The 23,763-nt window shown below is 42.8% G+C and overlaps 1 protein-coding gene across 1 annotated transcript in view; it reads left to right on the top strand.

Moving 5' to 3' along the window:
• Positions 1-23,763, top strand: part of TRABD2B (TraB domain containing 2B) — a 274,824-nt gene that overhangs the window by 210,526 nt on the left and 40,535 nt on the right. The window contains exon 5 of the mRNA XM_050307303.1: positions 18,105-18,195. Coding sequence (XP_050163260.1) covers positions 18,105-18,195 — 91 coding nt within the window. The remainder of the gene's footprint in view (positions 1-18,104; positions 18,196-23,763) is intronic.

The raw sequence follows: 23,763 nt of genomic DNA, 5'->3' as shown, positions 1-23,763 counted from the left end.
TGGAGTATTGGATGAGATGCATTTCCACTGCAGTTCCAGATACACAGAGTATTCCTTGCTGCTCACTGTCATAGCCTGTCAGCTAATCAGTGTTAAGGTGTGCTGTCTTTTCTGTGATCAGCTAAAGGATTCCATCAACATATCAACTACAGTGATAATGTTACGAGACAAGAATGAAAAGGAAGCTTAGATTGCCACTGCACAGCTGTGCAATACTCAGGATCTTTTGGTAAAGAAAATGTATTTATTATATTTATTAATTACTGAAAGATAGTGTCACTCCTACCTTCATCTGCAAAAGAAGCATGCAGCAGAGAGCATATTGCTGGTCCCCGAAAAAAATGTGGCATCTGATCTTTCCTATAAGCATAGCATTTACAGAAAAGCTCCTTTTTTTTCAAAAGGAGCAATAAAACACACAACTCATTGCCTTTCAGCTGAAAACTGAACTGAAAAAAAAACCACACCTATCTTTCCTTCTTTGACTGTGTTCTGTGCTTGGAGGGGGCTGGAGTTGGGCTCTGTCCAAATGGCAGTCAAGTGATCAGAAAGTGGGATCGGTGAGTGATGGGGCAGAGGGTGCCCGAGCATGGGTGTAGCGTAACGCACAAGTGCAATGCAAACACTCTCACCGAGCCCTTGCGCTCCGAGGTGGACTTCAGATAACGTGCTGACAGCATCAGTCAAAGGAAAATAAAATTGCCGAGGGGCTGTGAAAGGCGCTCTCTGTTCAAACAAAACGGTGTATGTAACCTCTGCTTTCTGCGAGCAGTCGCAGTGACACGTGATGGAAGGGATGCGTGACAGCGCCAAGGGAAAATCCCAGCAGCTCTGGTCACAGCAGCAGTGGCGCTGAGAAACGGTAGCTTAATACGGCTCATTGCTGCAAGGGTTTCGCTTCTAAGGGTTTAGTCCAAATTCTTCTCTTTCTCACGAGCAAGTTGCGTGGCCTGTTGGTTCGGGCGAGGTTGTGTGCGGCAGAAGTTCTGGTTCAGCTGTTGAGTTGTGGGAACTTCATCTGCTTACAAAAACATTAAGTATGTTGTAGGTCGCCTGAAGGTCTGGTAAAATGATTATTTGTCAGTTCCAAACTAACTGTGTTACTGACCAGGAATGGGGTTTTCTTGAATAGGAATGCTCCATGTTTCACTTTAGTACAAGCACAAGGAGATGTGGTTGGGCTGTGGCTTTCAGAAACAAAGTAATTTTTTCATTTATTTTTTTTTTAAATTGTGCAGCTGCGCTTTAAGCTTATTTGAGGAACCTTGCTTATTTCAATGGGACAGCTTTCTAATTAGGTCCCATTTGTTAAGTAAGGGTCACAGCATTGGACCTGATTTCTGTCCTCAAACTGCTTTGAGATCTTTGGGGGCTGCACATGAAATAACAGTGGTATTTATAATTTACAGGGTGTTGTCAGTTGAAGGCTCCTCTGCATTTTGTGCATCAAGCACTCTTAAAGGCCAGCTGGCAGTCAGCTCAAGATAGTGATACCATGGTAGGAAAGATGGTCAGACATTGCCAAAACTATTGACAGCACATGTGCCTGCTGTGTGCCAGGATCTGCACTGCCCTGCTGGCACCACGCTCTTGGGTAGAGATGGAAACATCTTCCAGCGTAGTCAGTGTGGGTCACAGCTTTTAGAGAGACACAAGCAATGGCTCAGGGTGGCATCAGGATGTTTGCACGATGCTTTGTCTTGTTCAGGTCGGTATCACTAGTAACAGCAGTAATATGTGCTAAATGCACCAAAAATGATGAAGGCTGTGGCAGACCTGAAATGTAGATTTATTCTAAAGGGCATTTCCCTCAAAATTTTGATATTTTGATGTTGTTCCGCTTGGCTGTTGGCACTGAGAGGAGAGCAAGTATAAGGCACTGATTGAGAGCTGGTTTTCACAGAGAAAAATAGCTGTTTTCTGCTGTTATGCTAATAATATGAATTCCAAGTACCGGTTGTTAGAAAAATACTGCTGGCAGAGTAAGAGAAACGGAGAGACAAGAGGGATCATGTTTCATGGGCCATAAACTGGGGCACACTAAAATAATCCTCTCAGATATGGTCAACTGAGTATGAATCCGTGTAATCTTGAACACACTCTACATGAACTCGGAATTAATCATCAGAAAAAATGAACCCATGAACACAGAGCTAGATGTCAGGATGAATATTTTGTTCTCATGGTGAAATACTCAAGGCCAACTCGTGGCATTGTCCTACAAAGAGTGTCATAAAAACTAACCCAAAAGATGTCATTATGAATCATTTGCTGGGACCCTGACTATCACTTGCTCAGTATATTATGATGCCATGTGGCACTTATTTTCCAAACAGATTTGGAAGTGCAAAGTCTGCCATTAAATAAAGCTCAGCTGGAAAACGTTGATGGTTTATTTCCCCGGGATAGAAGCTTTAGGCCCTTTAAGACTGATATTTAGTAATCCTTTGAATTCATACTTCAAACAACTTGAAAGGTGAGCTTTGGTTCTAATACCGACAGATCTGTGAGTCTGATGTCTACAAGCATGGAAAAAAGAGGTGTCTGCTGCTCTGCTGAGGCTCCTCATGCTGGACGTGGAGTTCGTGATGAGGATCGTGGTGATGGTGGGAAAGGCAGCGGTCATGGTATCCTGAAGTTCATTCCAAAGTTCATTTGTCACTAGTTTTATCAATATACAGGCATGTAATGGGACAAATATTTCCTCCTGGGAGGAAAGTGGATTATGCTTCCTTTAAAGATGAAGCAGCAGGGGCACAGAAGGGTTACTTTGCAAGGAAACCAAGTGAGTGTTACTTGAGAGAAGGAGTCCCAATATCTCATCCACAAAAAAAACACTATCAAATGGAATTTAGAATTTTGATTACTATTGTTTAAAAAAAAAAATACAAGAGAAACTTGGTTCATTGTGCCTTTGAATGTCTGGGACCACTGTACAGATCTCCTGACTTATCATCCACTTTCTGGAGCCCCATGATGTACCTCGGAAAGGAATGAGAGACAGAGGGGAAAGTGAGACTTCTTAATGTGCCTTGGGAATTCATGACAGATCTCAAATGTCTCTAGGAATGTTTTTCTTGTTTCACTCCATTGGGAATTGGCTCTGACATAGTAAAAAACATTTTCAGAACAAGTCCCTTTCATTTTCTTGGCCTCTCTATTGCTCTTGTCACTGACCCAAAGCCTTTTGATTTTTTTTTCTTTTGACGTTCTTGAGCTAATTGGCCTCAATGAAAAGTGTTTTGTTTCCTGCAGAAATTTGGCTGTGAGAAAAAGCGTGGAGGTTGGGAGAAATCTGGGATAGACCAGTGCCAAAGAGCTTATATAATAGCCTGGAATAGTCAGCCAAAATATAGTGTGAGAGCTGTATAGGTGGAGTTTGGTTGAATGAAAGTACTGCAGGATTTGGACACAACAATTCCAATAGGGCCAGACATGAATTTCTTATTTCAGTCAAGGATTGTCTCAGTTTCAACTAGTGAAGATAATTATTGAATTAGATAATTATGGGCTGAATTCCTTCAAGAAGGCATGTTTTCTTACTGCTTTTACTTACTAACATGGTCTTCTCTTCAGGCAAGAGGATCTTGTCTCCTGTTCAAATTCTGCTCACCTCTAATTTTGTGCGCTCAGTGCTCTGGAGCTCTGTTGTCTTCAAGCCATCTGGAAGTAAGGTCAGCAGATTGCAAAGGACATGCCTTCTAGGCATTGTACGTGTATTCCAGTGAGCTTCTGATCAGGTTGCACACAAGGAGAAACTTTTTAAGCATTGTAAATGATAATAAATAGCTAGACTGGAGAGATGCATAGCCCCAGAAGTGAATTTGAGTGCTTTGGGTTGAAGACTGAAGGAAGCACAGTTTTCTCGTGTACTTTTCCGTAGCATAAATCTCTCATCAGCTCCCTTGAGTTCAGCAGGAATCTCATTACCAGCTTTTGGGGAAGAAGATGGGACTCTGTAAAGAGAGATTTTGGCTCTGCACACCACCCATCCTGGCCCACTTCTCCATGGTCAGACACTGAGCTGGCCTTAAGCGTGAACCTCTTGTCCTTGGATGTGTCCTTAACAGCCAGGAAAGGTCCCACCATCATGTTCAGGCTTTGAGGTGCTGCGCGTAGATCTTAGGAAAAAGAGAGGCTGAGGATCAGGAATTCATCCACATTAACAGAGACCTGGACTCGGTCTAGAGCAGTGGAAATGATTTGTGTCTTGTTTTGTCGGCTGAACCAGATGATTGAAGGAAAAGTTATATTGGGTCAATGCTGAACAAAAACGTTTTCATTTTCTCACCAAAACAAAAGCCTGGAGGAAAATTTAGACTGTGCAAAGTGTTTAATTTAATGTCCATGCTTGTGGGTTTTTTTTAAATTATACGTACACGTATTCCATTTCAGTAAATTATTGCTGAATGCTTTGAAATAAAACCGTGATTTCTTTTTAATTTTTGTTTTGTTTTGGAAACAGCAAAAGACAGTCTTTCAGTACTCTTAAATTCCTCATCAGTATTCCTCAGTTAATGTAATTTGGGAACTATTTTGGCTATCACAAAAATGAATTTTAATGCCAGATAAATTGCACAGTCTAAACCATCCCCATCCCATGTGTATCCAGATGCCAGCTCCATCATGAACTCCCTGTTTAGTCTTGAGACCCACTGACTTTTTTGTAGGGCTGATACTTAGATACTCTGTCTGAGGACGCAGTTGACAGAGATGAGAGAAAGAGAAGATGAGACTGTTCAGTTTGTCCTTAAGGAAACTTCTCTTTTCCAAAAGTAAAGTCTTAGCTGAAGAGGAATTATTTTTCTTTTTCTTTTTTGTTTTTTTCCCCAAATAAAAATTCAATATTATATCTCCTCTGTTCCTCTAAGCAATTTCTTTGTGATCTGTCTTTTGTAATCTTTGGGCCAGTTGCAATGATGGTTTAAATCAGTGTGACTCAGCTAACACTATTTAGCTTCTAACCCATAATGCTTCAAAACACACGAGCCCTGACTTATCTCAAGCAAATGACTGCTTCCCTGGAGCCGGCTGGGGCTGCTGGTGTTATTAAAGTTAAGCAGGAGTCTCCCTGTTCTGCTGCGTTCAGGTTTAAACAGTAAGGTGATGACACTTCTCTTTTGCTTTTGTAATTTCTTGGAGTTGTTCTCTTTCCCCCTTGGTATGTGTGGTTTAAAAGCAGTCCATCATGTTGCAGGCTCTATAAACTGTGGGTTGCTTAATTTGTGTGATTCATAACACAAGGAAAAAAAAAAAAAAAGGAACCATCATCATTCTTGGTATTACATCCAGCTCTGTTACCCAGAGCATTGACCTTGACCAGCTAATGATAGGTATTTAATATATGTGCATGTCTGTATATATAGATATAAATATTCATTATGTGAGGTCTGAGATCGTAAGGGAGTGCTGGCACTGCCAAGTTTTGTTCGATGGTTCAGGCCTCCAGCTGTGCCAAACTCTGGGTTCCCTTAATGTACCATTAAAACAAAACTCAGGCTTTGCTTGAATGTCATCCAGCTTTATTAAGAGAAAGATCAAGCGTAATCTTATTAAGCTTGTCACTCAGAAACCATAAGGGTGCAGCCTTGGTGTGTCTGTTGGGTCCACATGTGCGAACAATTTCGCCTCGTGATACTCAAACAGGGGCTGTTATTCTTTAATGAAGGCTGTGAATAACAGAGCTACAAATTGCCATGCAAGCTTGGTGATGTGCTCACACACTCATGTGTTAACAGAAAGGGGTGAAGGCGTAGATTGTTTGCTTGGATTTTAACATATTCCCCAAGCCTGCTCAAACCCACACAACCACAATGTTTTTCAAAATCTGTTGTGTATATTTTGAGGTTTCCGAACTTCCATAATAACTTACTCAGCTTTTGAATGTGGCCATGTGTCGGAGTGGACAGCTGTGTCATGGAAAACTTAACACGATCATTGAATCTCCCCCTTTTTGGTTTCACTAGAAGTCTGCTTCCTGGGCCAATATTATGAGAGAGATGTTTAGATAAATTGTGCTTGCCTTCATTGTTGCTCCTTTTCCCCAGTGTTAACAGCTGGGCAGCGGGAGATAACAGTGGAAACCACTACTGTTTATACCACTGTAAAACCAGAGTACTGCAGTGGAGATTCAAATCAAATATTTCTACTTGCTCAAAACATGGATGTATATAGAAATTCTGTGTATTTATAAGAAAAAAAAAAAGCCAACTAAATTTAAATTAGTCAGGATGTTTGGCCATGTGGCTGAGAGTAGGTCTGCATGGGTGAAACTCACAAAAATAACTAGTAATGAGTGGAATGTAGATTCACATTTGATAGTCTAATTGGGAATAAATGTGTAATAAGAAGAACTTCTCCATAGGCGTAGCATTTACAAATTAGTACTTGAGGAATACAGCTTTCCAAGACTTTTGATCAATTAAATTTTACATATGTAAGCAAGATTTCCTTTGTGCTTGGGGATGTGGAGGTTTGGTACAACTGTTTGCATGCCCAGAGCAACTTGCAGATGGAAGTTTTTGCAGGACAAAGCTCATCACTATTGGGTTGTGGCAGGCAGTGTCCAGGAGAGGTGGCAGCTTGGGACTGACCACTGTTTGTGTTCATACAGCACCTTTACAGCTGAGAATCTCTAAATACTGCAGAACTATTATCTGTTCTTTTCCCTTTACACAGATGGTCTCCTTGACAGATAAGATTTACTGACCCTTCTAGTAGAGCATTTACCATTGCTGGCTAGAATACCCCCCTCCTTCTACCACAGGTCCTTCAGCCAAAGGACTGTCTGTCCTGCATTTCTCTCTTCTGTTTTGCTTTATTAATTTCTCTTTCTTTAAAAGAAAAGACGCAGCCAAGGAACCTCCTAATGCTTTAAAAATACTGCAAAGTGTCCTATGGAGATCCTTTTTCTAATTTATACTGACATCCTTAAGATCAAAGCTGATCATGCCCAGGCAGAGTTGATCCTGATTTATGACATTTAGATGGACTAAAATGGGTGTTTTCCAGCCCAGATTTCTATTACTCTGCAGTCTTGGGTATGCTTTGCATTTTAAAGGAAACAGATCTCCAGATGTAGGTACCCTAGATCTCTTCCCCCTCCACGTGTATCTCAGGGTCTTGCAACACCATATTAAGTAGCCTAACAAATGTCTGTAGTCTGTTCCTGCCTTCCTTTTCCCCCCAGGGACAAGAGTTTGTTGGTTTGATCTGCCTTATTTGGAGGGTTTGCTTCCCAGTGTCAGAGCAGGCATGAGTCAAGCAGAAAGGCTTGAGCTTGGAGTGTAAGGTGGGAAGCAAGTCCCAGTTTGCACCTCTTGGAATGCTGCAGCAGCATCTGCACCTGGTGACCTCAATCTGAGAGGGTTTTGTGGACTCCTGAGGTTTATTTCTCCTGCTTTCCCTGTGTGGGAAGGGCCTCAGCCTACAGCCTCAAATCTCTCCTTGAAAAAGCCCCCTTGCCTGCACTGGTGAGGCTCACCGTGATGGTGCAAATGAATCCTTGGCTGATATAAGGCTGAGAACAGTCTTTTAGGGCAGATTTCCTCTGTGTGGTTGAGTGGGTTTGGAGATGCCTGGTGTAATTTCTGAGGTGGCAAATTATCTGCGTAGCACAGAGCTGGTTTTGATGGAGATATTATCTCAGACCTTGAAAGTCGTGCAGCTACGCTCAGCTGCCTTTTCAGCAGCGCCAGCTAAAACCACAGAGCAGCACCACATATAATTGCTTTTAATCCATGATCAAGGGCAAGCTTGGAAATGAGCCTGCTGCAGTGTGCTCTGCTCTATGGCAGAAGAGAAAGGGTTGAGTCCAAAGTGGAGACCAGGTTGGATGTGCCGTGCAGGCCCAGGGGCTCGGCGGGCACATGTCTCAGCAAAACCAGAGGGCATCTAGCAGGAAAAAGGGACACACACCTGGGCAACAGGTGACTCAGGGTCACGGATGACTTGCTCTCAGCTGCTGCTGGACACCTCAGTGCCATTGAGGGTGCCTTGCCTCCAGCTGTTGCACTGGCCGGGCACCTCCAGGTGCCACCAGCACTGCTCTGGTTAACCTGAAAGAAAAGGCCATTTCCAGGTTGGGGTGACTCACCTCACCTTATTCACAGCCTCATTTGTGAACTTTCTGGGGTGTTTTTCTGCAACAACAGTGACATCCAGTGGCCAGCTGGATTTTTCTGGGAAAAGCATTAACCATCGATGATCTTAACAATGTGAAGGTTTTATATTTACAAAGATCCTGACTAAGGAGGCTCGGTTGTTGGTTTCCTTGGAGAGTTTCCTTTTTAAAAATGTCTGGTTAAATGGCCTGTTTTCCTATACCAGCTTGAGAGGCAGGCTAGAAAGTACTCTGCTCCAGAAAGGAGTCTATCCTGTGTCCGTAAATTCCAGGGCCAATTTGCTGAGGAATCACTGTGCTTTGTGCTAAGACATCACCACACTTTTCACTTATGAGACATCCACAGTCCAAATAAACCACCAGAAAGGGGCTCCTGGAACAGATGAAGAAAGCAGTGTAGTCGGTAGAATAATTGACTGAGAGGTTAAAACCAGAAAGAACAAGCAAGGATCCGTGTCCTATCAACTTGGAGCTTTGATTTTGTGGTTTTCAAACTGCTTTCCAAACAGAAAATGACAGCTTGTCTTATGGTCTTCCGAAGTAATTTTGACAGATGTTACCCCCAACTTACTTTCCTGGGATGGTTTAATCTCACACTAGAGCAAGATTACAGTTTTGTTTATTTCAGTTTAGAGCTGTGCTTGTGCAAACTAGAGGAAGTGGGGGAAGCAGGTTCAAAGTAAACACAGTGAAGTGCTGTTTCACACCAGGCTTGATTATATTGTGGACACAATGTATTGTGCAAGCCAAATGCATCCATGAGACCAAAAAGGAATTGGACAGACTCAACAGTCCAGCTTTAGAAGTCACTAAACTTCTGATTCCCTGACTCCACCAAGTCACTGAGGTGTTTTAGTAACAAGTTCACCATTACCTTCCTTGCAAAGACGGAGTGTGGAGCAGGGAGGTGTGGAAACTAGTTTGTCGCCCTTACCCCGACCCTTGCCTGGCTTTGGCAAGCAGGTCCACGTGCATTCCAGACTAGTTCTGGATGGCTCAGGGGATTTGCAATGGGATATGAAACACTTTGCTCGGAGGTACCTGCCTCGCGCCAGCTGTCGGGACCTCAGCGTGGCCGCTTACGTGGGAAGAGCTGATAACTTTGCTTCAGGTGGGAGCCTGTTGTCTGCTTCAGCAAGGCTGCAAGTGGGGCACCCTGGGCAAAAAAAAAAAAAGAGTCCGTTTCCTCGCTGATTTCCTCGCTGCCTGAGGTGCTGATGACAAATGGCAAACAAAATTGTACATTAAGGCGGTGCATTTTCATACCAGACTGTCTGCACTGAGGGGATCTGATGGTCCCAGCTGGTTGGGCCAGTCTGAGATGCCTCTGGCACCCTGAGAAGATTCTTAAAAAAGCCAAGTTTTCTCTAGATTTTCCTCAGACTCCTTCTCTTCTGTTGCAGGGCTAGGGGATGGATGAAGTTTCCAAGATTTTGTACACTGACCCTATCCATTGGAGAGGATCCCATGAGGGACACAGACGCATGTTCTCTGGCACACAGCTCTGTGACTGGCACACACCTTCAGTCACACCTTATACCACATCTCTGTGTGGAAAGGTGTATTCCCAACAGCATGATTCAGTGAGAAGCACGCACCTTAAAAAAAACCTAAACAAACAAAAAGCCCAAAGAAAAAAGAAAAGCCCATGTAGTCATGGCATTCTGCTACAGGGAAAAATTACAAAAACCATCCTCCATGCAGTATCTCAGACTGAGCAAGCCCTGCCTTCATTCACAGTAAAACCTGGGGACAAAGTCAAACCTTTCTTTTAGCCCTTGCCCATGTCATTTTACTCCTACATAATTCTTGTCCTGGTAAGCTGTTCCAGCTTATACCAGCAAATACAACAGATGCATTTTACAGAATAAACACTTTGATTCTTCAGGCTTTGTTGTTTGACTCCCAAGGGACCTTTTCCTTAGCACAGTGAAGAATGTGGCGTGGTGGGCCATCATGCCATGTCTGATAGATGCTGAGGCTAAAGGAGCTATTTAAGCTCACATGGCCAATGGAAAGAGAATTGCACAGAGGGCTTGTGTTCTTCCCAAGCCTGGTGTTTGAGATGTTGGAATGAATTGCTCTGTGGAGGTGCTCATTCCCTCCAATGAGACTGACCAAAGAGACTAGTCACTTCATTTTAAAATGTCTGCAGCAGTTTGGAACCCTGATGTTGAGTTCATCTGACACAGCTCAGTTGTTGCTGTGGTCTGACGCAGAGGCCAGAGGAGATGCTTGAGAGGTGACCTCACTTCAGCTCTTGCTTGTGTTGTTTTTCTTAACCTAAGCTGGTTTAACAGCTGGTTTAGACTTGAAGTGAGCTTTTTGTTAAAAATAATAAATATCATTTTATTGTTTTCCTCATCATATGTTTAGAACAAGTCTGCTAGGGAAGGTGTGCAAAGACTTGTAAGACAACAGAGAATTGGGTTGCTGAGCTCACATTAAAGCATTGTATTGGGTCTGGAAGTGGAGGGCTATGCCAGCATGGCACCAGTCCCAAACTGGTAAATTCAGTCCCATCTCATGCTGAGGCTGTGGAGGACTCTGTGCATTGCACTCCAGGCCACTTCTAAAGAAGGACCTCAAGTGTGTGACATTTGGGTGCCTCCAGAATAGCTCCATACTCTCAACAGTAGGGATGGATGTTCAGAGAGGGAGAGCAGAAGGGGAGAGACGTGGGGGTAGTTTATTATACTGAGGGGCAGCAAGGATACAGAAGAAATCTGTGGAGGTCTGTCTGTCCTTTAGACTGAGATGTTCCAAGTATAGAATTGCACTGCAGATCTCAGAGACACCCCAGAGAAACACAAATCTGTGCTCTATTAGCCTGGCGTCAATCTGGAATAACCCCCTCAACTTTTGGCCCCTCGTCACTCCATTCTCCCTCTGGCTACAGTTGTGGCCTTTCTCCAGAGCGTGTTCTCTAAGTGCTCACGGGTGAGAGGGGAGAGAGGTGATTACATGCAAGAAAAGAATGAAGGGGAGCCATGGGAGGATTGCTGGACGTTCAAAATGCTGCACGCTTTGGCTTTTTATGTGTTATTGCTCTGATTCCCGTGACTGTCCAAAAGTGACTATGAGTCAGTTCCTCACAACTGCATAGAATAACAACATCAAACGAGAGGGAAAATGATTTCTCCATCTGCCTTGGAGAAGGGGTGGCATGATGTAAGAAGGCTATGATGAAAGCCTGCTTTACAAGACCATCACACGTGGCTTGTGCAAAGTGTTTTTTAAGGCATGCTTTGGGCTTGGATACTCCTGCCAGACAGGGGAGGAAGAAAGCTCATTCCCTACATCTCCAGCTCTCCTTCACAGATCTTTGCATAATGGCACAATTTCCAAGTGCAAAACCGTGTCCTGTAGCAGAGCAAAAGCCAGCAACCTGGGGTGACAGGCTGCTCTGAAAGGTGGGGTGCAGAACTCCCAGCTTTAATGAGCACTGAGTGCTCTCCTCTAAGGCAAGGATGCTCTGGGTGTCATCAACAGACCTAGTAGGGGTGGTCTTTGAGGCTGCTGAGTTTCTGTGGGGTGCCAGTTCACTCACCCACAAGGCTGTCTCTCATAGCATCTATTCCCCGTGGTATTTGTGTGCTGTTACTAGTCAGGAGTTGATCCAGGGCACTCTCAGTCCTGTGCTGTATCTCTGAAAGTCACTTTCTCTTTGCAAAACCCACAGACTGCTCTTGTTTTGTACTTGAGTACCAGCCTCTAGGAAGCTTTTGTTACATCTGATCTGCCTGAGGTGTGGGTAGGGCTGCATTTGGGATGCTGGTGATACACACACTGTGTGTCTCATGCTCTGGTACGGTCTGACTCACACTGTTTCGTACTAACTGGGGTAGGCTGGGAGGATGGACAGTGGTCCTTCTGGCCATTTCCAGAAAGTTCCCCTTGTGGGGCCCCACAAGCACAAATTTTGTTCATGTTATCAGTAAAATCTAAAATCAAAATATTCAGGCAGGCATCATACTCCTCCCTAGGTGCTGCATGTTACCCACCTTATCCATTACCTGGTGTCATTCCTTGATAAGACATTTTACATTAGAGACGTACTCAGGCTAAAGGAAACTTTCAGATACATCTAGATCCAGCTTGCAAAACAAAGGATCTGTGCACAAATCCAACATTTGCTCCTTGTCAAAGTGCATTCAAGGTACTGATTCAAGGCAGTCCTTACCACTAGAGTGAGATTTCAAGAAAGTAAGTGGTTTAGGAAGAAAGAGGAGCAATTGTCTGGCAGTGATAGTGGTCTAAACCTGAGTCATCATGAGAAAGGATGAAAGAGCCTCTAGTTCTTGAAGGATGGTATTTATTAGTAAAGAAGGATGCTGGCCAAGGAGTGAAAGGGAATTAAAAGTTCGGAGGGTTTATCCACAAAACTGATTCCTCATCGTGGGTCTAGGACATCTGTCATGGCAAGAAAGAGTAATGTGGGATGTCATGTGGTTCCCTCCAGTAAATTCCTGCTGTTACCCAGGGACTGCTGGGTCAGTGGAATGCTACAGTGGAGAAATCAGCACATTCAGATAAAATTAATTCCCTGAAGTGTTTGCTGTAGCTCCTTCCTGCAGCCTCGTCTGGACAAGTTCATCATTCAGCTTCCAAAATACTCAGTTTGACCACTGTCAGAATTAGAGAAATGGAGATGCAGTTTTTGGGGACAGCAAGTGAAGGAAGCAGTAAGGTTTTTTGCCCCAGCTGTGAACGGGCAGCTTTCAGCCATTTGCGTTTTTGCCTGCCCTGATTCTTCTCCTGAAGCCTCGCTGCCACAAGCACCGTGGTGCTGCCAAGAGGCTCGAAAAATCAGCGTCGGGAGGGAAGGAGGAATAGAGGCCGCCGCCTCCTGATTGCAGAACAGCCCAAGGTCTAAATGGCAACAAAACGTTATACATAATGTCTGATTCGCTGTGTGGAGAATGTAAAGAATTGAGACCTCCCGACACAGTTTACATTGGCCCTTTTTATGACTAATTGTGCAGAAAATAGCTCGGCTTGTAGTGTGCATGGAAACAGTTCAGATTTCTGCTGTGTGTCAGCTAATGGGCTAGCAAGGCTTTTTTAGCACAACTTCAAAGGCTCTGGCAATGGAGGTCCTTTGTGAGGGAATTATCTCCTGCTCCTTTGTACCCCTTTATCCTTCTAAGCCACGGGACAAAGAATTGTGAAATGAATAGACAAAGTAATTTGTAGGAGATCTGTAAACCTAGATAAAATACATAACATTAGCTCGAAAACTTTTTTTTTTCTCCTTCTGTCATCAAAACATGGTTATATTTTTCTGTGCAGAAACACACAAGCTCATTTAACTTTTGAGGGACGCAGCCTTATGCTTAGGCATGCTATTGGTGAGGGTCACCAGGATGTCTGAAGTGGTAAAGGAGAGCTTTAGTTTATGTGGTCAGTTAGAAATTACGTGGCTTTTAAGAGTTGGCTCAGAAGTGTCTTTCTCCTCACCTAAGGATATTCCACTAATAAAGAAAGAAAATGCATTTTTTCAGCCCTGTGTGTATGCATGCACGTGCTTTAAGGAAACCACTTATTTTTCACCTTTTAGCAAAAAAAAAAACAAAACCCAAAGTGGTTTATTCTTTATTTCTTCCAGTGAAAAATGAAACCTCGGGGAGATAGGAAACACATTACATGGATCTGCTTTGTGTAGTCCAAAGAACAGCTCTTAATTAAAAATAAAAAAGCAAACCAGGGAGGGAAGGTCTTTGATTAATGTTAGCAACCATACTGTATAATGTGTTCCTCCAGTGTCTCCAGATCTGCTGCCTCAAAAAAACAAGAAATGAGTGAAAGGAGAATAATCTTGGCTTCATAAAATTTAATGAAGAAACCCCCTTTAAGTGGAGCGAGCCACACTGGCCACTCCACTGTATTTGTATTCAAACTGCAAAATGATTGCATTTAGCACTGGGTCTTGTCCTAAAGCAAATCCCATGAGTATCTCCTTATCCTTAGAGGGTAGAAGGACTGTGTCCACACTTGGGGTTTTTTTTAATCTTAAACTGTTGGTAGCAGTTGCTCTGCATATCTCCATGCCCAAGAACAGACTCTCACTTGAGGTCCCTATCTAGAGAATCTTTTATGTCTGCTTCCTCTCCTTTTCTCATACTTCCATGGATTTCCCAAGGCAGTTGATGTTCTGACCTCTTGGATCCAGTTATCATCAGCTGTCAAGATAAATTTAGTTAATACTCCAGGAACAGTTTATTCAGATTTAGAATGAAGAGGGAATAGTGATGGAAATGCAAGATCATTCCCCTGCCTCTCTAATCTGTCTGATATGTCTCTAGATGCACTAACTTTTCAATAGTTATACTTTCTTGAGGTTTTTTCCAGGCCAGGAAGAGAAATTTTTAAAATATTTCAGCAGAAGCACACATACACAGACATGGATGTATATATAAGGCTCATTTAATTTATATCTCTAAATAAAAATTAAATCCACTGGTGTTATAAAAATATGACAGTTGTTTCATATTCTGTTTGCATATATGGGCAGCTAGAGGCAGGGATCTGATGAGTTTAACTGATGCTGAGCTTAATTTTCTCCAATATATGGGTTAAATTTGGATTCATTACATGCCATAAGCTGTCAAAGTATTCTATTGTTATCAATATCCAGCCTGTGAATGCTTATCTCAAGTTTTGGGTGACTAAGGAGAGTTATTTTATGTAAAACATTTCTCATATAGAAAATTTTCCTGGATTTTAAAACTGGGAAGAATAATTATGATGGACTTCCCAGCAGGAGGCAAGCCAAGACATTTCTTCCAGGAATTCTTTAACCCCAAAAGTACAGCAATGACGTGAGAGTGTTTTCATGTTTCACGTTACCCACCTGCACTGGGTGCACTCAAGTGCCACCTTTTTTCCTTAAACCTTCCTCTTCCACATATATCTCCCATCCTGAGGAGCTCCTTGCCACGGATCACTGTTGGGAAGGTGGCTGTGTTGGGTGGGAAGGCTGCTGGTCTGATGCATAATTTTGGATTTTCCATCACTAAGGTAGAACATGACTTCAAATTGCTTGCAGTGTGCATGAGGAGCTGCTGGTTTGGATACAGCAGCGTCATCACTGTGATGTAAAATAAAGAGTTGGATACAAAACCAATCCCAATACTGTGAATTCTGACTGGACAGAGAGGACAAGTAAAAGTCAGAGCTGGTTCATATAGAAATCTTGCAATCAGCTGTAGAGGATGTATTAACAGGGCAGGCTGATGGTGAGATGGGTGGTGATTTACCCAGCTGTACGTGGCATAATGCAAACAGGAAAATTTTAAGAGGAGTCTAAAGGTAAAGCTTTCAAAGACCTGCTCATGCCATTTCCTATAAGTTGTTGAAGCTTCAGGCTCTGTTGATACATGTGGAATGGATAATTATTTTGGGTGTCAGCTTTGATTTTGGGTTTGATTTTTTTTTTATTTATTTTTTTTAAATTTCTTTTCTCTTGGTTGAACTGGGGCATTGAAAATATTGTAGTATGTGTTGAATTGTAGACCTAAAATGAAATAACTATGATGTTCACATTGAAATTTGTGACAAAGATTTTAATTTATCCAGGGATTTGAAGTTTGGTGAGATTTTTTTTTAATGGGAGCTGGTATTCCTTCCAGTTAAGAAAGGCAAAATTAAAAGAATAAGCCTTGAGAATGGAGCAGAGGATAAGGAGATTTGTGATATGGAAATTCAGTCTCTGGTCTTGAAAAACGTCCTGGTCTTCATCTGTCACTTGAAGGGACTTGCAGGCTTTGCTGAGGAGCTGACTTTGTTGACAGTCCTACCTCTTTGTGGATGAGGAAGCAGAGCTGCTGCATAGTTACTTTTTCCCCTGGCTTTAAAAGAGTTACAATTGGGTTCTTTTGTACTGTCATAATGTCAAATATTGGCTGGATTCAGGGTGATTATTTACATTAAGAAATCTTTTGGCATTTAAGACTCTCGTTCAGGGAAGGTAGAGTCTTGTACCATTGACTCAGAGAAACATCTCTGATACTTTTGACTTTGGTTCCTCAGTGTCACTTGGCCACTGACAGAATGGGGACCTTTGTTTGCCTTGGCCACTGCATAAAAAAACAGGATATGATCAAATCCAGTTAATCATTCACAAATGTCTCATTTCTTGAATCTCTGAGGGTGTATAGCACATTTTTGGGACTGTTCTCTGCTGCTTTGGCTTTTGTTAGAAGTAAGCTAGTAAGGAGAAAATCAAATTTTGAGTTTTCTTAAAAGGAAGTGGAGGAATCCTGGAACACACTAGGGCTCTGCAAATGTATGTTTAATCATTTAAAGAAATGTCTTTTGGCTAAAAGCTCTTACCAGCGCTTGCAAGTTGCACTCAAAGCTGTACAGCTACATCATTCCAACAACTGATGTGAGTTAGCGCCCTTGTTGGCAGCGTGAGCAGAGAGATGCAGGCTTAGCAAGTCCTGGGGGCTGAGTTACTCTCAAATTCATAGTGACTTTGTGCAGCGTGGGTGAAGTGTCCTTGGGTGGGGGGTGACTCTGCTGATGGTTACACCAGCTCCTTACACAGTGGCATGGACGGAGAGACTCAGGCACATCTTGCCTGCCTTGTTTCTTTACAGTGCAAAGCACTTGGCTCTGCTGTGGAGCAGGGCAGTTCCAAACGTCTCCTGCAAACACTTTGACTGTGCTTAAGGCAAGCACACACTCTCCAAGCAGCAGCAGACCAGAGGAGTGAGTGCTCACGTGCAGCACATGGTGGAACTCCCTGCTGCAAGATGCCACAGGGCAAAAAGTGCATGGAGGCAGAGCCTTGAGCATATTCGTGGTGAATTGGCCTATTCAGAGCTGTCAGTGAGATGCACTGGCCTGGGTGTAAATGGGGGTCACCCAGCCCTGCAGAGCTGGGAGCTAATGGGCATGATGGAGGAGGATTGTTCTGTCCTTTCTCAGTGTCAATCATGTGTACATGTACATACCTTTAACACCGTGGGCTGCAGCTGGAGACAGGTTACTGGGCTATGTGGATTTTAATAAACCTGTTAGTGGGGCTTCTTGCTTTCTTACTTTTATATCTAACCCATCCTGAAAACAATGTGGGACTCTAACAATAAGTTGAAAGCTTTGGAGGGATTACACTGCCTTATTGAGTCTGTACCCAAAGTCCTTTGAGGGCTCCCATTGACTCCAGTGGGATTTGGTTCAGACCTCAAGTATATAGAACTCTCTTAAGTAAACTCTTTCAAGACCTATACATGCTGCAATACTTGTTGGGCTCTTTGTTACTTCTGTGAATAGGAATGTGACCTTTACACTTCTAACAAAGAGCCCTGAATTACAGGACTAAATCTTCATGTTTTGGGAGGGATAGGGTTTCCATCCCAGCTCCTCCCAACCCTGCTGAGCAGGTGGCTCAATGGTTGATGAGGCAGTTCCCCAGTCACTGGGGATTTAGTTAGCCAAGCACTGAATGTGTAGTACAGCAGCTTCAGAGCTTCTTCATGAGTGGATGTCCATGAACAGTGGTGCTCAGGGTGGACATCTGGGTTTATACATTGTTCCATTTCAGGAGTCAAAGCCCTGGTCATATCCTTTTGCCACCGCAGGGTCACTCTGATATCCACGTTAGAAGTCTCTTTAATCCATGTACATACTAAAAATGGCCCCTGTGGAAGACCAGGCTAGTAAGCCATCTAGGTTTTCTGTTGTCCACTCAGTCCCTTGGCCACGTGAGGGGAGGGAGGGATGAGTAAGATGGAAGAAGAAAGTGTTGGGCTGTACATTCCCTCTTCCTCTGGCCATTGCCAAAGGCTGCAGTGGGGCTACGTGGCAAATAGCTGAGTCTGAATGACAACAAATTACATGTCGTGCCTTTCTTGCTTTTGAAGCTGGTCTAGCTTCTGGTACCCTTACCTCCCAAACCTGCTGTTCCAACAGGAGAAACTCAAGTGAGTGAGAGGAGCAGTTTGATTGACAGTGCTATTTTCTACCTGTATTTTAGGTCACTTCCTGGGTAACAACACTGTGATTGATGTACTGAGACAAGCAGGATTTGAAGTGGAGCACACTCCTCCTGGACAACCAATTGGAAAGTAAGCAGCTGCCCACAGATTATTAATCACTTTCTCTCCTTTTTTCTCTCCCTTTTTCTGTGACTAAGCAATATTACTGCATTAGCATAGGAAGTGGGTGAGGAACCTCCCTTTCCCACCCAAGTTCCAGACAAAAAGTTCATTGTAAAGCATCCATTGTGTGAGTTTGGAAACATATGGAGCCTCAGTGGCTGGGTTTTTTTGTTGGGTTTTTTTTTCACTTGGGGACACTATTTATATCACAGCTGCTTCGTTATACCAGCTCAGAAGTGCCACAGTTTCTTTCCAGAAACATCTCATTCAGCTCATTTTCCTCCATAGCTGTTTTTCATTTTTCTCTCTATGGGGTTTTAGCTGCTTCTCCGTTGCAGACCTCTCTGTCAGTCTGCTGTTCCTCAGTTGGAATTTCAGTTTTTCCTGAAGGATCAGATTTAATGTAGCAGATGCACCTTGGAAAGTGTGTTGGGTAGGTAGAGAGCAATTCAATATTCCCTGAGCTTCTCCCATCTATCTGGTCAAGTAAAACAGGCAGGAAGGGACTGATCACCAGGCTCTTGGAAATGTTCATTATTAGAAGATAAAATACGGCATGAAATTGTCCTTAGTTAGTGAAACAAACTTCCTTCATCCCGTAGAATTTTCCCTTTCCTTTAGATGAGGTCTCTTTCAAAGAAATCACAGACAACAAAACCATGAGGGATGGTGAGAGACCATCTAGCTTTTCCCTAGAAAATTAGCCTTTCCCCTACATTCTGCAGATAAAATTTGGCCAGGATTACTCTGTCATAGGATTGTTATCCTCATTAGGAGAAAGTGTTAGCAGCATGCTCCTGTCCCTGGTGGGCAGACATGGCATGGTCCAAATATGAGGTGAGTGTCAATATGGAGGATTAATCGCAGAGGTAGTAGACCATGTCTGAAAAAACTATGTGTAATATAGTTGGAAAATCTGGCTGATCTAACCTTGTTTGTGAAACATCCGCAGTGATTCATATAGAATATCATATGGCTCAACTGTACATAAGTGTCTTTGACAGAGCATTTATCCTAAATGCTTCTCGGGGTCTGTTGAGCAATAAAAGCATCATCTTAAATAACAAGGGGGGAAAGAGGAAGAAAAAGCTATCGAACACCAGGAAGAGGATATATTCAGAGGAGGTTTAAGAAGCACTTTGGCAGAGGGAGAAAAATCAACGTGGCACAAGGAAGAGCAGTAAACACTGTAACAGGCTGGAGCTGGAAATTTTGACTAAAATTAATAAAAAAAAAAAAATACAGCAAAACAGAAAACCCAAGCAAACCGTAGCAGAACAGCTGAGGTGTACTGTTCCTAGGTTTCTGACAAGGAAACTTTCCACTCAGGGAAACGGACACTTTCTTCAGCAATTTTCATTTAGCTGAAAGTATCATCTTCCATGAAAAGTGTTTCAGCTGGAAATTGTGAAACTAATAATTTATTGGCTGTTGCAAGCCCTTGAGAAGAACAAAAGATACGGTAGTGTGAGAGAAGTCCAAGAACAGTTGCTGCTCTTTATGGTCTTGGGATATGTCTTTACACATCATCACAGACTGGAAATAAAGGATGGGGCAGGAAACTTGAATCAAAGCCAGCGCTTAATGTTGACTTTTTTGCAGAATGGGGCACTTCTGTGTGTGCATTCCTCTACCTTGGCAGCAGTGTCTCCTGTTGACGATGTCTTCGCTAAAGTTGTATTCTCTGGGGAAAACATTCCTGAAAGAAAGTGGGCTTGGACTGCTGCCTAGGTCAATGCACATGTCCATCTGCTGAATTGTCCCACACTTGGTGACTTCTGTTCCCAGCTCCAGACCATAGTGTGGGGCAGGTTGGCCCCTTTGTCTGGACTAGTACCCTAATTCCAGTGGGGTCTGCTCTGAACACTGAACATACAAAACTTTATTAAAGGGTACACTGTTGCACAGGAGTACTGGATTGAGTAGAGTGAGAGCATATGATTGCACCCCATAAAGATTAAATGCTCCTGTGGTCTGATGATGAGGCAGATGTGCCAGTCCTAGATGAGAAGATAGAAAGAAAAATAAATTACATGGTAAAGAAGTCCAGAGTTGCCACTAGACTGCATTACTCAAGGTGCAGAAACAGCAGAAGACTATAGAAATTGTGGATAAAGAGAAATTAAATATATTCACAGGGAACAGCTTGCAGCCTTTAGAAAAAAAGAGGCTCTCAGACATGCACATCAGGGGATGTCATTGTCCTACAGCTGGGGCTGTAGCCACCAGAAGTGCTTGGGGCTCCCCCTTAGAAACGAGGAGGCTGCTGCAAAGCATTTGTCTCTTTTTTTTTAGAATAGCTTGTATTTTATGATTTCTGGGCAAGATGCAAGACAGTCTAGCCAAACACAGTTATGACAAAAGATGACAGCATGTTCAGAAAGCGCAGTGAGTTGGTTGTTGTGTTGTCAGGGTCATGTTGCTCTAATTGAGACTCTTAAGGAACCTTGCATTTTTTGTCCAGCCTTCTATTTTCACTCTTCTGCTCTTTAAAAAGATGAAATGAAAACATCTGAAGACAGTTAGAAAGGCCCAGAAGAGGAACCATTTTGTGATAGTGGCTATACTAACAAAATGTATACATAGAATAAATAAATAGAAGCTCAACAAAATTTGGGCTGCTTGCAGAGCAGAGATTGTTTTATGGGTTACAGAGATGCAGGTGTTTCCATCTTGATTCTTGTGAAGCCATACATGAACTAAGAGGTATTTCTCTCCTCTTCTGAAACCCAAAAGAGACATATCTGCTTTACTTCCAAATAAGTTGTATAAGGGAGTCAAGCCCACTGTGCTGCATTCTGGCATTGACAACTGAAAAATTGGATTCTGTTCAGGGAAGATCAGCTGGACTCTAATGTAGAGATTGGTGGGGGTGGACAGCACGTGGAAAAAATGCAAGAGTTGGAAAAAAACTGAAGCAGCTGCATGCTTATGTTTTGGCCAAGGGAATTCAAGGAAGGAGTGCTGTGGACAGATTGTATGCAGGACAATGAAGAGGAACAATTTGAGCTGGCACATAGAAACATTTGGAGGTATTATCAGATTGAAATTGAGGGTGGTTTTGGATGAGTATCAGTGATTCCTTGACAGTTATTTGCAGGACAATCTTTCTCAGATGAAATAAGAAGCCCCATTATATGAAAGTAACATTAGCAAAACACGTATTCTGCATCCTGCTTACTACCCATGCTGCCTTGCCAAAAAAGAAAATACTATTTTTCTTTAATATTTCTGGTCCTAGAACAGTATTATTATTATTATTATTATTATTATTATTATTATTATTATTATTACTGACATGATTAGTAGTCTTATTTTTATAATCAATAATAATTAAGTAGTGTTGCTATAAATAGGTGGAGTATAGTCTGGTATGATTTAAACCCCATTTCAGTTTCAGAAAGAACAAAGAATACCTTTTTAGAAAATAACTAGTACTGTTCCTGTGTATGAAAAAAAAAAGAGAATCCTTGGGAAGAATGAAACAGGACAAAGACCAAAGCTGTTTGTGCTTTCAGTTACATACAGGCTGGGTAAAGCCAGAAGATTGTTGGCTTCCTCTATCCAAAAACTAAGCATGGGTTGGGAAATGGCTGCTCTTTAAGCCAACCAAACCGAATACCTAGAGTCTCACATTTCTGTTATCTGGTGACAAGCATGAATTTGAGCCAAATTCTCCTTTTCTTAAAGTATCAGGGAAAAATAAAGTGAGATCTTGTCAGGCTAGAAGAGATAGCCAAGATGCGGAGGGGTTTGATGGCTCCAGAATCAGTGAACTGGCAAAGGACTGTTCCCATAAAGTACATTTATCTGGTGTGGAGCTATTTCAGAACTCTCACTGACTGGATTTCTGAAATCTCCTGGCTCCTCCTGTTGATCTTCCTTAGTGGCCCAGTGTTGACCTTCCTGAGCCTCTTCTAGAATCCCTCCAGGTGACTGTTGAAAACACTTCCTTTAAAGCTTGATCCCTTTCTGTAAAAAACACCCTGTTGTACTCATCATGCAGAGAAATGCCATAAACACTTGAGAACTTATCCTCATGTTGGCTTCATTTGTTTATTTTGTTGCCTGGGGGAAAGCGTCCCAAATCTGTTTGCACGACAACCCTCAACAGCATTCATATTTGCTTCTTATTTTGCTGGCTGTCCTCCTTGTCACTAAACAAAGGCATTGGAAAATTAGTGTATCTCATTGCTTTGCCCTGAGATAAGAAAGGCAACTTTTTTTTTTTTCTTCTTCTTTTTTTTGGTGGAGTTCTGCCAACTGGCTGTCCCTGCTCCTCTCTGTCTTCAGAAAGCAGAGCTGCATGCTTGGGGTTGGGAGAGAGGAGGAGATGGGAGAAAATCTCCCCTCAGATGGATTCCAGTGACTCGAGCAGATAAAGGGCCACAGCTGCTTCACATTTAATTGGAAGCAGCCAAACTGCAAGATCAATCCAGGAAGCACCTGTGTCTGTGATGACTCCATTGTTGCTGGGTTCTCAGAACCGGCTCTGACCTTCTGCCGCTCACCAAGCCCTGATGTGCTGCACACCGTTCTCTGGGCCAGGAAAACAGGCAGCAGTGCTCATTTCCATCAGACTGCTCTTTCCGAGGTTGTGCTCAATGCTACCTTCTTTCAGAACGGGAGAATTCAGTACAAGCTTTTGTGTCTGCCCTTTTGAGGGTTTATTGTACGCTCGCAGAGCTCTGCTGGAGAAATTAATTACTCTTGCTCCTTATGTTTGAACTTCCTGGCCCAGTTGAAGCAACATGTCTTTGCTGTTGTAACTTACTCCTTTCCTTCTTTCTGAAGCAAAGAGCTTCCTCCTTCACCTTCTCCTGTAGCATCCTACAGTTGTGGCCTCCTACTCAGGGTCATCTCAGGGTGGAAGTCTTTTCTCCCCTAGGAATGCTCTGTTCTTTCCCATGGGATAAAAGCACTCACTCCACACAGTGATGCAGCCATTTCACTCCATCAGGATCCCTAAGCTTCCCGAGGTGATAAAAAGAAATGGGAAAATGTTTGACCTAGCATTCCCCACAGCCCCAAATTGGTAAGCGTGCCAATTCAATAGATTTCACCCCAGAAAATTATGGATGCCATCAGAGCCCTCAGGAATCTCCCAGTAGTTGCCAAGTTCCTTGGGATGCCCAGGAAACTTCAGCTTTCTGGTGCCAGCCTGGCAGGGTTAGTCCGCTCTGCTTAGCTGTTAATTTTTGGGATGCATCAGGGAGAATGTTAAAGTTGTAGTGAAATAAGTAAAAAATTATTTAGAAAAAAGACAAGTAAAAAAAAAAAAGTATTTATGAGAGCTGTGACACTTCCATTAGAAACAACTGAATTAACTGAGAAAAAAGGTAGAACTGAGGAGAGATTCGGGATCCCATCTCTTCTGAAACAGGGAAGAGTGCACACTTTTTTCTTTTATGTGGGTGGAATAACCTCCCTGTTGAGATGCTGCAGTTCTTAATCCTATTGTAAACCTTTGGATCTTTCACTTGATCTGAGCCTGAAGATCATACTCCCTTCAATAGCTTCCTTCCCTCAGCAGAA

Source organism: Myiozetetes cayanensis, unplaced genomic scaffold, assembly GCF_022539395.1.
Source record: "Myiozetetes cayanensis isolate MyiCay16 unplaced genomic scaffold, myiCay2020 scf12, whole genome shotgun sequence".
Taxonomy (NCBI): Eukaryota; Metazoa; Chordata; class Aves; order Passeriformes; family Tyrannidae; genus Myiozetetes; species Myiozetetes cayanensis.
Note: the sequence above shows the minus strand (reverse complement) of the source record. Positions and strands in the feature narration are given on the sequence as shown.